General features: G+C 45.3%; 1 protein-coding gene across 1 annotated transcript in view; it reads right to left on the bottom strand.

Moving 5' to 3' along the window:
* The window catches only part of KCTD1 (potassium channel tetramerization domain containing 1), a 196,361-nt gene extending 182,701 nt beyond the window's left edge, over positions 1–13,660 (bottom strand). The window contains exon 1 of the mRNA XM_061130764.1: positions 13,568–13,660. Within this exon, the coding sequence (XP_060986747.1) occupies positions 13,568–13,576 (9 nt within the window). The 5' untranslated portion in view covers positions 13,577–13,660. The remainder of the gene's footprint in view (positions 1–13,567) is intronic.
* Between the last annotated feature and the right edge of the window lie 876 nt (positions 13,661–14,536).

Genomic DNA, 14,536 nt, shown 5'->3' with positions numbered 1-14,536 from the left:
CCCGGACCAGGGATGGAACCCATGTCTCCTGCATCGGTAGGCAGATTCTTAACCACTGGACCACCAGGAAGTCCCAGGAAACTAATCTTATCAATCAGGGACCTACCTTCTGATCTCCTTGACCCTTAATTACTTCCATGATAGCCCTACCTCCAAATACAGTCACACTGGCAGTTAGGCTTGAACATGTGAATTTGGAGGGGGACACAGATGTTTAATGATTAAAGGCTAAGGGGAAGTGGCCAATGGAGAGAGGAAAAATCAAACACCGAGGAAAGGACAGCAGGAATGGAAGAGAGGACTCATGGAGCCATGGATGGGGTTTGTGGTGTCAGGGAGTGGGCAAATTCTCAGTAAATCATGAGGCGAGTTTACCTGATAAGTAGGGATGTGTTTGTAATTTAAAAAGAGTAAAAAAAGACCCAGAAGAGCCTCCATGGGAAATGAGATAAGAAATGAACTGGAAGGGACATCCCTTGTGGTCCAGTGGATAAGAATCTGCCTTCCAACGCAGGGGACACAGGTTTGATCCCTGGTTGGGGAACTAAGATTCCACATGTCGAGGAGCAACTAAGCTGTTGGGCTGAAACTAGAAAAAGTCCGGGCATTGCAAGGAAGACCCAGCATTGTCCCTCCCTGCCAAAAAAGTGAACTGGGGACTGTCATGCAATATCAAAGGGCCAGCCATCCTGCAATAATATAACTGTCATCAGATATCAGCTCTAATTCACCCGTTATGGAGGTCTCCCCTGACCACCCTGTTTTATTAGTAATTTTATGCATAGCACTTAATGGTATCTGATTCAGTTCTTACTCCACCCTAATAGGATGTGAACTCCATAAGACCCTGAAACTTTCAGTTTTGTCTGTTGCTTCATTTCTAAAACTTAGGGTAGTGCCTGGCACAGAAAAACCCAAAGAAGCCTCTGCTGGCTGAATGATTTTGGAAACACTGCGAAGAATTATTTGCCATCCTATCATCGTCACTCAAGCTCCCAGGGTCCAAAGTGTGGGAAAAGAAAGGTTTTCCAGGACTGAGTATTGGCAAGGCAGGAAGGACAGAAGAGGGCAAGACAAGGGAGAAATTAAGGGTGTCACTGAGCCTTGGCTGGATAAGGAGGGTGAGATGACGAGGAAGACAGGCAGGGATGATCAGACAAAGAGAGATCAGATAGGCAGAGAAGAAAGAGGAAGCAGGGGAGCATCATGAAGCAGGTTGAGTGGGTGTGAGTAGGAGGATGAGATGCTCTGGTCAAAAGAAGAAAGCTGAGTGAGAGACTGCCGAGCTGAAGAGGTGCCGAGTGGTGAAACTGTCCGGTCTGTGTCCGAGGCAGGCGGTCGCCAATAGGAAGTGTAAGGTGGGAGGTGCTGAAGTTTAGCCATCAAGGCACCAGGAGGAAGGGTAGCGTCTTCTACCATGCTCCGGGATAGTAAATCTGAGTTGACTGGTACCCAAAGAAGGAAAGGTTCTATGGTCAAAGCAGAGACATCACTTTGCCAACAAAGGTCCATACAATTAAAGCTATGGTTTTTCCAGTAGTCATGTATGGATGTGAGAGCTGGACCATAAAGAAGGCTGAGTGCAGAAGAATTGATGCTTTCGAACTGTGGTCCTGAGAGTCTCTTGGGCTGCAAGGAGATTAGATCATCAAGAGTGTGGTCCCTAGAACAGCAGCATCAACATCCTTTGGGAACGTGTTAGAAATGCAACTATGCAGGCTCCACATCACCTGCCTAATCAGTAACTTAGGGTGGAGCCAGGAATCTGTGTGTTTACAAGTTCTCCAGGAGCTTCTAATGCAAACTAAAGTCCAGAACCACGACCTAGAAAATACTTTGGAAAAGACTGATTCATGTTCATAGCTGGGGAACACTCCTTGTTCAGGGGTGCCTTCAGTCATCTACATTAGTGCTGAAATTATATAATAAGAGTGCAGAAGTTGGAATGGAGAAGAAAATGTGATACAAAGATTGCAAAATTTAATCCTAGCCTAATTACTAAGTCACAACAAAACAGTAATAAAAATGACTTTGGATCACTAATTCCTTTGAATTATTTGTTCTGTTACATCTCTGTTACCAGGAATCAAGAGCCGATTCCTCTCCAACACACTTTGTCAAGCTGCCAGTTGGTGGGGGGCAGAGGGAAAGAAAGGGAAACAAATGTGAAATTTATTTCCCTTTTCCCCTCTTCGCCAGAGATACCGAAAAAAGTAATTATGAGGCCAAAAGGTAGACAGCAATGGAAAGGAAAAAGAGAAGATAGATCATATGGAAACTAGGTCATCAACTATTAAATCACTCCAAAAGTGAGCTCAAGTATCTGTGTTGTATGTGTGGCAATATAAACTCATTTTAAAACTTATTTTAGTAGAGAGTGGACTTGTGGACACAGCGGCGGAAGGAGAGGGGGGGATAAATTGAGAGTACCATTGACGTATGTACCTTACTATGTATAAAACAGATAGCTAGTGGGAAGCTGCTATATAACACAGGGAGCTCATCCCAGCACTCTGTGACAACCTAGAGGGGTAGGATGAGGCGTGGGGTGGGAAGGAGGCTCAGGAAGGAGAGAATATATGTACACTTATGGCTAATTCACGTGGTTATGTGACAGAAACCAATACAACATTGTAAAGCAATTATCCTTCAATTAAAAACTTTTTAAATGGAAAAAAAAACCTAATTTTAAAAGCAATTATTTGCAAAGAGCTTTAGAAAATCGATCAGCTCAGAAGCACTATGCACTTCCATAATAAATGGTTATTGCATCAACACAGAAATTTATCAAAAGGTATAATTTTCAAGTGATTAAAAAATGTATCTGCCCTATTCCTTAGCAGAATAATTTGGAAATGTGTTTACCATACACTTAAAGCTTGCAGAAGGGCTGTCAAAAATAACTCAGATATATAAATGCTTAACTGTACAATGAAAAAAAACTTTGACTATAAAAGGAATTTGGGTGTATCTATTCAAAAGAAAAATTTGAAAAGTCTAAAAGTGCATCTGACTCGATTTTTTAAGTGAGAAAAAGGAACAAAGAAGACCCCTTGAACAATTATGCAGACTTGAATGATAGCTTTTAAGAATGCTTTAGCTAGAAATATTCTTATTTCTGATGCATTTAGACATAAAGACAAATCAGAAATGAAAGGATAAATTGTGCAAAGATTTGCATGAACACAAAGGCTTATTTGGAAGAAAAAAGTGATAAGAAATGTCTCTGATTTCTTAAGGTGGAAGTTTGTAGAACTCCTATTCTGTCTCTCAGTTACTCAGCCCTGGTTCATTGCCTTGGACTTCAAGATCAAACCAGTCAACCCTAAAAGAAATCGATCCTGAAAATTCATTGGAAGGACTGATGCTGAAGCTCTAATACTTTGCCCATCCAAGCGAAGACCAAATTCATTAGAAACGACCCTGATACTGGGGAAGACTGAAGGCAGGGGAGAAGTGGGTGACAGAGAATGAGATGGTTGGATGACTCAATGGACACGAGTTTGAGCAAACTCTGGGAGATGGAGAAGGATAGAGAAACCTGGCATGTTGCAACATGTGGGGTTGCAGAGTCAGACATGTCTTAGCAAGTGAACAACAAGTACATCACTGGTGGGGTCCCTGTGACTCCAATGATCATGAACTCTGTGATTATTTTTACAGATGATCGCCCCTGGAGGCAGGTCTGGAACCTGTAATAATTCTTCGTTTTTAAATATGTGTTTATTTGCCTGTGTCCGGTCTTAGTTGCAGCATTTGGGATCTTCGCTGCTTCATGCAGGACCTTCCATTGCAGTGGCATGGGCTTAATTGCTCCGAGGTGTGTGGGATCTTAGCTCCCTGACCAGAGATCTAACCCACCTCCCTTGCACTGAACGGTGGATTCTTAAGTCCCCTGGCAGTTCTTATATAGCTGATTTGACTTGTGCAAACTTAGAATGGTCCACTTCTCAGGTACTTCGGATTTGTGAAACACAGTTCATAGCACAGGTGATTTTCTTTTACTGTTGTGAGTTCCTGGAACTCACTGGCAAAAGAGCTGTGCTAAGAGCTGGCCCTCGTGTATGAGAGGAAGGCGATGGTCATTTAGCAAAGCACCTGGATCTTCCTGTATATGCGTGTGTGTGCTCTGTTGCTCGTTGTGTCCAACTCTTTGAGACTCCTTGGGCTATAGCCCACCAGGCTCCTCTGTCCATGGGATTTTCCAGGCAAGAATACTGGAGCGAGTTGTCATTTTCTACTCCAGGGGATCTACCTACTCCCTCATGAAATAAAGAGCCACGTCTTTCATGAGTGGGACCAACCCCAATCTTCACTGGCCACCCACCATTTCTGAAAATGGTTCCGAGGCTATAAATATCTAAGGATCCTGATGGAAAATGTAAAGGATAAGGCATTTAACATTTTTTCCACCTGCCTCATCTTATACAATAAGAACATAACCCCATATACTTTCATTGTTAATTTCTCTTATCTCTAAATCACTGTGACAGTTACAATGGGACTCACCATTTAGTGCTTTAATATATTAAAGTCTCTACATTAATTTGTCTTCCTGTGTCTTACAGAGCGGGGAACATTTTTCCTTCATTTGGTTAAGATAAAGAAAATAATAGAATAGCATCCACCTTCTAGGGTGGCTGAGAAGAATTAATATACGTGAAGTTCCTAGCACAAGGAAAGTTTTTTTTTTTTTTTAGGAAAGTTCTTAATAATTATTAGCCAATAGGAGACAGTAGTGCCAGGGAGCTAAGAGTATAGACCTTGAACCCTGAGTGCCTCATTCAAATTCTAGCTCTTCCACTCACCAAAGTCACCCTGGGCAAGTTAATCTCTCTGTGCCTTGATTTTCTCATCTCAAAAATGGGGATACTGAGAGTGTCCCTTCTTGAATGATGGATGAGGATCCGATGGGATAATACATTGTAAAGTCCTTGAAAAGAAGACTGTCACATAGAAGCATTATACTAGTGTTACATATTTAATTCTTACAATCCTCTGAGGTGGTTGTCAGCATCCTTATTTGTACCCATAATAAAACCAAGGTTTAGGGTCACACAGCTAACAGTGGGTCCACAGTTTTAAGTGACTTGGAGACCAAAGCTCATTTCACGACCCTTCACAAGAGGGTTACAGGTGGGTCTTGACTTGCATACAACACTTTCATTCCCTGGAGGCACAAGCCTACCTAAAATGGATTATCATCTTTACTAGTATTCCAGATTACTAACAGGCATCCCAGACGCTCTCAACCCACAGCGTGTGGTAGCATCATAGACGCTGGAGGTTGACAGCACTTTCTTCTATTGATTTGCTTTAAGCAAACAAAACAGACTCCCTACTTATGTCTGGGAGTGAGTGGATTCTAACAGCCTGCTTGCTCCCCGCTGCCTGGCCCACAGCACAGGGGGAAATGGGTGACTCCGAGGTACGAATTCTTCCAGCTCCCTCTTGAGCCTCAGTTATTCCTGCAAAGGAGTCAAGGGAGGTTTTCAGAGTAGGTTCAGACCTCCTTTTCCACTGAGGGTGGGGCAATGGTGAGAAACTAGGAGAAAGACCAGAGGCTATTCCGAGGAAAGGCTTGTGAATGCGTAACAATGCCATCTGCTGGATGGAATGGGTATCGGACCAGTTCTGAAGTTTCTTTGCTGCGTGATAAACGAAGTCACTGATACCTTTTGTGGGTTCAGAACTTAGTGGTTTCATTATTTCATAGCATCATTCCTAAATGTGTGCATATTGTGGAAATCTCATGACAACTGCACATAGAAGGACCTTCACGTGAGTCATTAAAAGGTAAATGACAGCATCTTTGAAGCAACCTCCTATTTAGCATAAATACTTCTCCAGGTCAAATTTGATCTGTTCCCAAATGGTTGATCTAATTAATTAGGAAAAGCCCATAACTCTCAGGCAAGGGTATCTGGCAGAACATGGACCCTCTTGTCCAGGGCAAAAAGTACTTACAGGGAAGTGAAATTACAGCTGACTTTATTCTTGTATTCTCTGAAATTCTGTGTTTATGTACCCAACAATTATTTATTGAGCACTTACCCTGTGTGCCAGGCACTGTATCAGGAATTAAGGAAGCAACGACAAATAAACATAGTTCCTGATGTTAACAATATGATATAGATATTTTCTGAGTGTTTACTATGTGCCAGGCATGTACGTCCCACAAAACCACATTCAACCCTCAGAACAACCTTAGAATCTATTATTATCTAACTTGCAACCATCTCTTATTATTGTCTCATTGATAGTGACTATTGATGTCTCAGTTACCGTTCAAGAAACTGAAACTTAGAGAGATTTAATTAGTTTGCTCAAGGCAACAGAGTTGGGAAGAGTTGGAGTGGAATTTAAATATTGCAGCACCGGCCATGGGGTCGCAGAGAGTCGGACACAACTGAAGTGACTAAGCACGCAAGCATGTACGCACGTAGGTAGAGACAAATGTTGATAACATGGACCAGTTTGGATCTTTAGTTTCACACACATTTTCTGCTCTATTAGCTACAGATTTCCAGCGAAGTGAAAGTGCTACAAAACAGTAAGTGATGATAGCAATAGATGCTTTGGGAAGATTTATCAGGAAGAATATCCCTTCCTCTAGCAAGCATTTGAAATCTATCTAGTTAACATTCTTTTCAGTTCATAACTCTTCTTCTTAATAGCAGCCTTGGTCTTGGCAGTAAGACGTGCATTGTTGTCAGTTCTCATTGGATGGAAAACAAATCTGTATTTTGGTCAACATGACAGAGGATGTGAGGGTGCTGGATTTGCTCTGTGTGAGCTAGGGAGCAATTCAGGGGTCTGACAGTACCAACCTCAAACTGCTTTTTATTTTTTTCTCTCTTGGTGTAAGAGGAGGGGTGCTGCTGGGGAGATGAGAGCAGGGTGGATGGTGATGAATAGAAGGCGATGGCAGAAAAGAAAGCGCCTGTGACAGGACTCAGATGCCATTTACTGGACAGAAAGAACCAGAAGTGTAAGAGGGGCCAGAAAAGTGCCTAATGGCAGGTTAGAGGTTTGTAGTAGGCATGCTGGACTAGAATTTCTACTCTTTGCCACCAGCCGAGACTTTGACCAGGCTTCCCAGGTGGTGCTAGTGGTAAAGAACCCTCCTGCTAATGCAGAAGACAAGAGACGTGGGTTCAATTCCTGGGTTGGGAAGATCCCTTGGAGGAGGGCATGGCAACCCACCCCAGTATTCTTGCCCGGACAGTCGAAAGGACCCAGAAGAGCCTGGCGGGCTATAGCCGATAGGGTCGCAAAGAGTCAGATACCACTGAGGCAACTTAACACACACAGACTTTGACCTCAGGCAAGCCAAGTCATGTGGTCTTTCGAATCCTTAGTTCTTTCACCTGTGAGATGTGGTTACCCCACAATGTTGTTTTAGGGGTTCAGTGGGGTGGTCCAGACTGGCCTTTGCTACTTGCAGCAAGGGGCCAGAATCTGGGGGACCAAGGTGGGAGGGTCCTGCAGGAAAAACTGCCTTTTAGGGTTGCTTGAGGTTCTTTATTGCATATCAGTTTGCCATACGTACCCACTTTTTTTAAAAGAATGAATGAACCTGAATGCATTGTTCTATGCAGTATCTTTTTTTTTTTTTTTCATATTTACTTACTTATTTGGCCGCGCCAAGGGGTCTTAGTTGTGGCACATGGGATCTTTTCCTTGCTGAAAGGAAACTCTTAGTTGATGCATATGGGATTCTGTTCCCCAACCAAGGATTGAACATGGGTCCCCTGCATTGGGAGCATGAAGTCTTAGCCGTTGGACCACCAGGGAAATCCCACTGTACATGCTCATTTTTCCTCTCAGAAAACAATCCTATATGGCAGGTTGGCAAGATATTAATCATTCCTGTGTACACAGAAGAAACTGATCCCCAGGTGACTTGGCTAAAATGACGATGTGTTTCCAACCAGAGCCTACCCTCCAAGTCACCCACACGATAGATAACCACCAAGAAAAGAATCTTATGGAACTGCAGATGTATCTCAAGTCCCAATGAACAGAGTGATAATTCAAATTGTTTCCTGGAAATTACTAAGTACCAAATCTCTTGGAAGGAGTTTCTACCTGGACTTGCCTAGAAGGAGGACAGCCAGAAAGGGGAAAAAGATTATAAAACATTCATGGCAGATTTTTTTCCCCCTGAAATTCTCTAATAAGTTTTGATGTTGAAAGAAAAACTGAACGCCTCATTTTAGATTAAAGTTAATTGTTCATCAACTCTTTTAGTGTTGAATAACCACCCAAAGACCTCTTTCCTATTGTTCTGCATGCTTGCGAAGCCAGATGTGAGGGAGTTTTAGAGAAGTAAGAACAAATGGAAAGGATGGATAAGATATTAGAAATGCCAAAAACAGTGTTCACTTAAGAAAAGTATGAAAATGTTGCATTGAAACAAGATTAGCCAAGGATCAGTACAAAAAGTCAGAGACACAGGAAAGTCAAACATACTAGAATCGAACTGGGAGAAAGCAGAGCTGAGTAAACACAAATCAGACCAAACAAATTTTACCATGCTAATAAGGTCTTTAAAAGTTTTTTTCAATGAGTGATTCACAGGAATTGTGCCAGTTATTTGTATGTAAATGGGCTTTTAGAAAGCATGATTGAGCAGCTCATTTTTATAGTCATTTAATTCAAGTTCATAATATTTTTAAGCACAATTAATTTGTACTATAAGGCACAGACTTGATTTTTGTTTCAGAAGGTTAAACACAGGCCTATTCAAATGACGAATTCCAACTGGAGTTGGAGGAAAGAAACTTCGAAGTGCAGTTTATAAAGGAAAAGACATCTTGGATAAAAGACAAGGGCAGAGAGATCAGTGCCTGACACACGAGGTACTCCATGAGACTGGGGAACAAATTTCTGTGTGAATTCACTTACACAGGATGTGAATGAGGCTTGTCATTGCTCTTCATTCTGGCTACTACAAATGAAGTGAAAAGCACAAAATCTACAGTCTTCAGAATCCCAGTGTCCACTTAGTGTCTGAAACCTAGGCGTCCACTCGACATCCCTTTCTGTCCTTGATTACCCATCACCAATCCTTTACTACATTCTGTCAATTTCACCATGTGACTAGATCTTCCATCCTTCTGTGTCCCCCTGCCACTGCCCTAACCCCAGCTGCATCTTCTGCTTGGATGACTTGAATAGCCTTCCCAGGGCTCTACTTCATCTACTCTGGGCTCCTCTATTCACTGCCCACAGTGACACCAGAATTATCCTTGCAAAACACGAACCTGATTATGTTACTGCTGCCCTCCTCCCAATCCTCTGGGCCAACCCCCTTCACTCTGCCCTTAGAGTTAAGACTAGAGGCCTGTCCCCGCAACCTGCTCTTTCATCATTGCCTCCTCCCTCTCTCAGCTCCAGCCCGTGCATCCTTGAGATCCTCTCCCTTGGCCATGCCCTTCCCTGCTTGGCAAATGCCATTCCCTCTTCCCTCTGCCTGGAATTTATTTCCTATTCTCACTCTGCTTCTCCTGCCTCTTCATTACTTGCTTAGATCTCAGTTTGTAACACTTCCTCCAAAACCCAGTCTTGGCCACTTTGCCCTTTTGGTTAGTTTCTTTTCCTTCAAAAGCACTATTCTCTGTCCATTGTCCAACTGTTTGATTAACATCTGTCTATCTGAATCACAAATTCCAGGGGACTGCAGACTCTGCATAATTTTTCCCACCATCATGTCTCTGGCATCTAGCACAGGATCTTGTATACAGAAGCCACAAATAAATATTTGTTGAATGAATAAACTTAATGAGTGAATCCTGGCTTGTTGTTCTTAAAGGATAATCTCTGTTTCATTCTCTGCAGTGAACGATCTCAAACAAAAATCAAGTAAATGCAATTAACATTTAGTACATTTCTAAGAAAAACCAGAGCACTGTTACAGTGCCTAGGAAAACTGAAGTATTTCACACTTCTGTATTAATTTTTTAAAACATTTTTCTCACTTCTGCACGAGCTATTAAAATAAGCATATATGCTTTCATCCAAAAATTTCCTTTTCTCCCCCAAGATGGTTTATCCTAAAGATAAAGAAAATAAAAGTTTCACTTGTTTGGGAAATTATAAATTGCACTCCCAAAGAAAGTTCAGAAATGCAGTTTCAGATCCAACTAAATAAAAGCTCTGGTGAACTGACAATTCACAAACATCCTTTGAATGACTCAAAAGCAATGTAAATGGGAAAATATCTTAGCAGAAAACATCACATTTCAGGATTAGAAAATAATCATTCTGACTTTAGAAATAGCAAGACAAGAAAGCATTTATGCAATCAACTTTAGTGCTGAACTTAGACATAAATCAAAGTTTAATTTTCAGAAAGTTCTCTGATATTATACATCTTTCACTAATTACTTTTACATTTTAAAACCAAACTGCTCTGGATAAATAATTGTCTGCCAAAAGGTCCATAATGCTATTCAACAAATTGAATAATCTGTTTTCATCATCATGTAGCAGAAGTCTTTTACAGTTTCTTTCTTAGTATTTAGGTAGCATAACTTGTACAATAATTACTGAATATTCTCCAAAATAAATACCTCACATCACAGTAATATAAATGGCCAGTAAATCACTATTACTAAATAAGTCTGAACCAAGCTGTCATTTCCCACCCCAGGATGCACGCCCTGGCAAAGAATTACAAACACGAAAATCTTACAGCTAGAAGAGAGACCTCTAGTGTGTGTTGGAGAACTTTATATTGGGCTTCAGGCATAATTAATACAGCAAAATCACTGCAGTCATTTTGAATACTGTGGTGGGAGATTTTTTGCCAACTCTCATTCACGCTCGATTCATTTCAGAATTTCTTCCCAGCCAATGTATGACATTTTTGTCTAATGAGTGGCTTTCCTTTCATAAACACATTGCCTAAACCTGTGAAGTTTTCTCTGGGATGCAAAGTTTTAAAATTCAATGATCACCTTTGCAACCTAATTAGTAAACACGAAACCTACTGTCATCGAAACAATTGCTAACAATTCTTTCCAATGAGCAGCAGCAGGACTCCTGAGCCAAATTGTTGTAGTCAGTGGGCAGTCTTCTGAACACCAGCCCCTCATGGTAAGCCAACTGCCACACAAATATAAACACGAGGAAGAGATCGGCACATTGCCCATTATCCGGGAGACAAATGGACCCACTTCTATTTCAAATTCACCAAGTAGATTAGCGATTAGTTTCCACGGATTCCCATCTAAGCAGGTAAATTCCTTGTTGCAAAAGCAGATTTAATGCATCATTCGATGGCATCAGTCTCAGCCTTTCAAACTTTTATTTCCCCCGTTTCCACATTAAAAACACATTTGTGAGACACACAGAAAATGTTTCTCTAAAACACACACACACACACACACAAAACAGGAGGTCTCTTAAGGAGTCTACTGCTGAGAAGGTAAAAGCATTTTGCTCATTTTTAATTTGCTAAAACAATCCAAGCATGCTTGGTACCCAGAGGGTATTCTCAAATAAACTTGTATCTCTAGCTGCCAGCTTTGTTGATTGAAAACAGAAGGCAAATGTTTCTTAAAGAATGAGTATGTTAAACTGTTACGTCTCTCCCAGCTCCACCACGGGGACACACAAACACATCCATCAAGGATTTGCTTGAAAGCAGCCAGTTCTACGATCAGAGAGGTACGCAGCATTTGTACCAAATTATTTCTGCCCACTGCAGTGCACCTCTTAGCGAGGAAGCCGGTGGCGCGGGGACAGCGGGCCGTTCCCGCACGCCTCTCTCCACGCACAAAGCCGACATTCAACTTTGCTAACTTAGTCGGCTCCCGCCCAGCCGGCCCCCGCAGCACCGTCACGGTGAAAACATGTTGATGCCAGAAACTCAGTTTCCAAGGCGGTGCAAGGGTTCGAAAGCACAAAGGCAGACACACGGCCGACCCGCGCGCTAGCTAGCAAGTTGCGGTACTCCGGGGCGGCGGCGCGGAGCCGGCGTCCAGGTAAGGGATTCCTGCACCGCGGCTCCCGTCTCCCCTTCCTGGATGTTCTGCGAATCCGACCTCACTTTTCACGCGAATTCACCAGGATGCGCCCCCCACCCTGGCTCTTTTTTTCTCCAGGAGGCGCGGACTCTTATTTTCCAGCCCAGTCCCTCTGCGGGGCGGGAGAGGAAGCACACATCGTATTTCCATAAAGAGGGGCGGCGGGGAGTTGGCGGGGGGAGAAGTGGAAAGAGGTCAAAAAGGAGCCAAACTGCATCCCTCCCCCCGCCCCCCACCTCGGGGCCCCCAGCGCCGGTTCAGGCGGCGGAGGCGGCCGGGAAACCCTGTCCCTTTAAGGGCGCCCGGGCCGCCAGCAGGGGAGGGAAGGATGCGGGGCTTCGGCCGCAGGCACCGCGGGTCGAGGCGGGCGCCGCAGCGCCCCAGCCATTACCTGCCGCGCTCCCGTCCTTCCCCCGCCCGGCGCCCCCTCCCCGGTCCCCGCCTCCCGGGGAGACTTCTAATCCGGAGCACGTGCCGTGCCCTTTATCAGGGGAGGCGGTGGGGAGGAAGAGGAATGAGAGCTTTTTAAAAATAAATGAAACGTTTGCATCCAAAGCGCGGGGTGGGGGGTGGGGGGGCTGGAAGAGGGAGGGGGTGGTGGTGGGAGGGGGCTTTAAAGGCACCCGGGTGGGCGGAGGCGGCGGATCCGGATCAGCCCGGCCCGAGACGGACGGCGGACTGCGCTGGGCACCGGGCGCCGCTCACAAAGGGGAGCGCGGCGGTCCGGCCCGGGCACCGGGGAGGGGAAGGAGAAAAACCGCCCCGGGGCCCTCTCCGCTCGGCCGCCACAATGGCGTCTTTCGCGGGGCGTCCGGGGGGCGCCGCCGAGGCTGCTGCGGGCAGAGGGGGCGGCGGTGCTCCCCCACCCTCCAGGCGGGAGCGGAGCCCCGGGCGCCGTCGCCCCCGCGCGCCCCGCGGCGCCGTTCTCTCGGCCGAGGGCGCTCCTGCCGGCGGCGGCGGTGGCGGCGAGTGGGGGCCCGCGGCTCTGGGAGGCTCTCGGCGGGGCCGGTTCGCGGAGCTCGGCGCCCGGGAAGAAAGGGACGCGCGCGGTTCGCAGAGGAGGGCGGGGGAGGGAGGGCGGGGGCAGCGCGGCGGCCGAGCGGCCGCCGGGGAAGCTGGCGCGCGAGCGGCCGGCGGGCGGGCGGGCGGGCAGGCGGCGGCGCTGGCACCGGCTCCGAGAGCCGCGGCCGCTCCGCTCCAAGAGCCGGAACCGGGCCCCCAGATCCGGAAGCCCGGCCCTGGCGCGCCGGCCCCCGGCCGCCCCGGCCCCCGCGGCCGCGCCCGCTCCGCCCCGCTCTGCTCCCTCTCGGGGAGGCACGCCGAGGAGCGGCGAGAGCAGCCCCGGAGGAGGGGGCGGCCGCTGCCCCGCAGCCGGTCCGAGCGGCTCCCGAGCCGCCGCGGCGGGCTCTGTGTGTGCGAGTGTGCCGCGCTCTCGCCCCATGCCTGGCACATGCGTAAAAGCGAGTTGCGCCCAAAGTCCCAGCCATACCCTCCTTAGCAAATAATAACAAACCCAAACCGTCAGATCTTACCTGAAACATTGAAGCACAAAGTCTCTCTCCAAGTCCCCTTTTCCTTTTCCTCTCCCCCCTTTTCCGATTTCTCTCCCAGCGATCTGCTCGGCTCGCCACACCAGAGAGAAATGCAATAGCTTGGCTAAGGTAGACAGAACAAAATACAGAGAAGAGTTGCTCCAGGGCTTTGAAACCCCTCAAGGCAAGGATCAGGATACAATTAGCTCATGCCTCTACCTCCAGTCTAAATCAATCTCCAAAATAAAACTTAAATCAAATTAACTGATCACAGGGCAGACAATTGATCTCCTTCAAAAAATAAAGCTCTACATAGACATATAGAAAAATATACATACAGGAAAATTTTTTTCCAGATTTTTTTTTTTTTTTTGGTGGAAAAACAGCCTTATTCCAGCCTCCAACTTGCTTTTTACCCTCCTCTTGCACAGAAAAGCTGATTTTAATCGTTGTGATTAGTTTTGATGTAACGTTTCCGCGGGCGATTTCTGCAAATGGATGGAGTGTTTCTTTGCCAAAAGAGGGAAAAGCAGCAGATGATGATAATTATAAGGATTGTTGCTTGTTTCTTTTTATTTGTGTTTAGGGCTCTCTATTCACTTTCTCAAGTTGACCTGACACTGCTGTTACACTAAGGTCGCGCAACTTGTTGATGACGATCACCGCCCTGTCTGATCAAAGGATAGGTGATAATTTGGCAATGAAGCAGCGCATTTTTGGTTCCTTTGGCGACAAAACGTCCCAAATGACGTGGATAAAAATAAGCACATGCAGTGTGCTTTGCCCCAATCAAGTCTGAATCAGCGCCTGGGGGTGATACACAAACTCATTTCAAATGTTCAACCATGCAGAATTGCAAAAAGATTGAAGGAGTTACACCGCATTTTTTTTTTTAATAGCAAAATTAAAAGAAAACAAAACCTACATTAGGTGTAGCCAGGGACCTACCATTAAGGTTTATTTGATCAA

The sequence above is a fragment of the Dama dama genome, chromosome 27 (assembly GCF_033118175.1).
Source record: "Dama dama isolate Ldn47 chromosome 27, ASM3311817v1, whole genome shotgun sequence".
NCBI lineage: Eukaryota > Metazoa > Chordata > Mammalia > Artiodactyla > Cervidae > Dama > Dama dama.
Note: the sequence above shows the minus strand (reverse complement) of the source record. Positions and strands in the feature narration are given on the sequence as shown.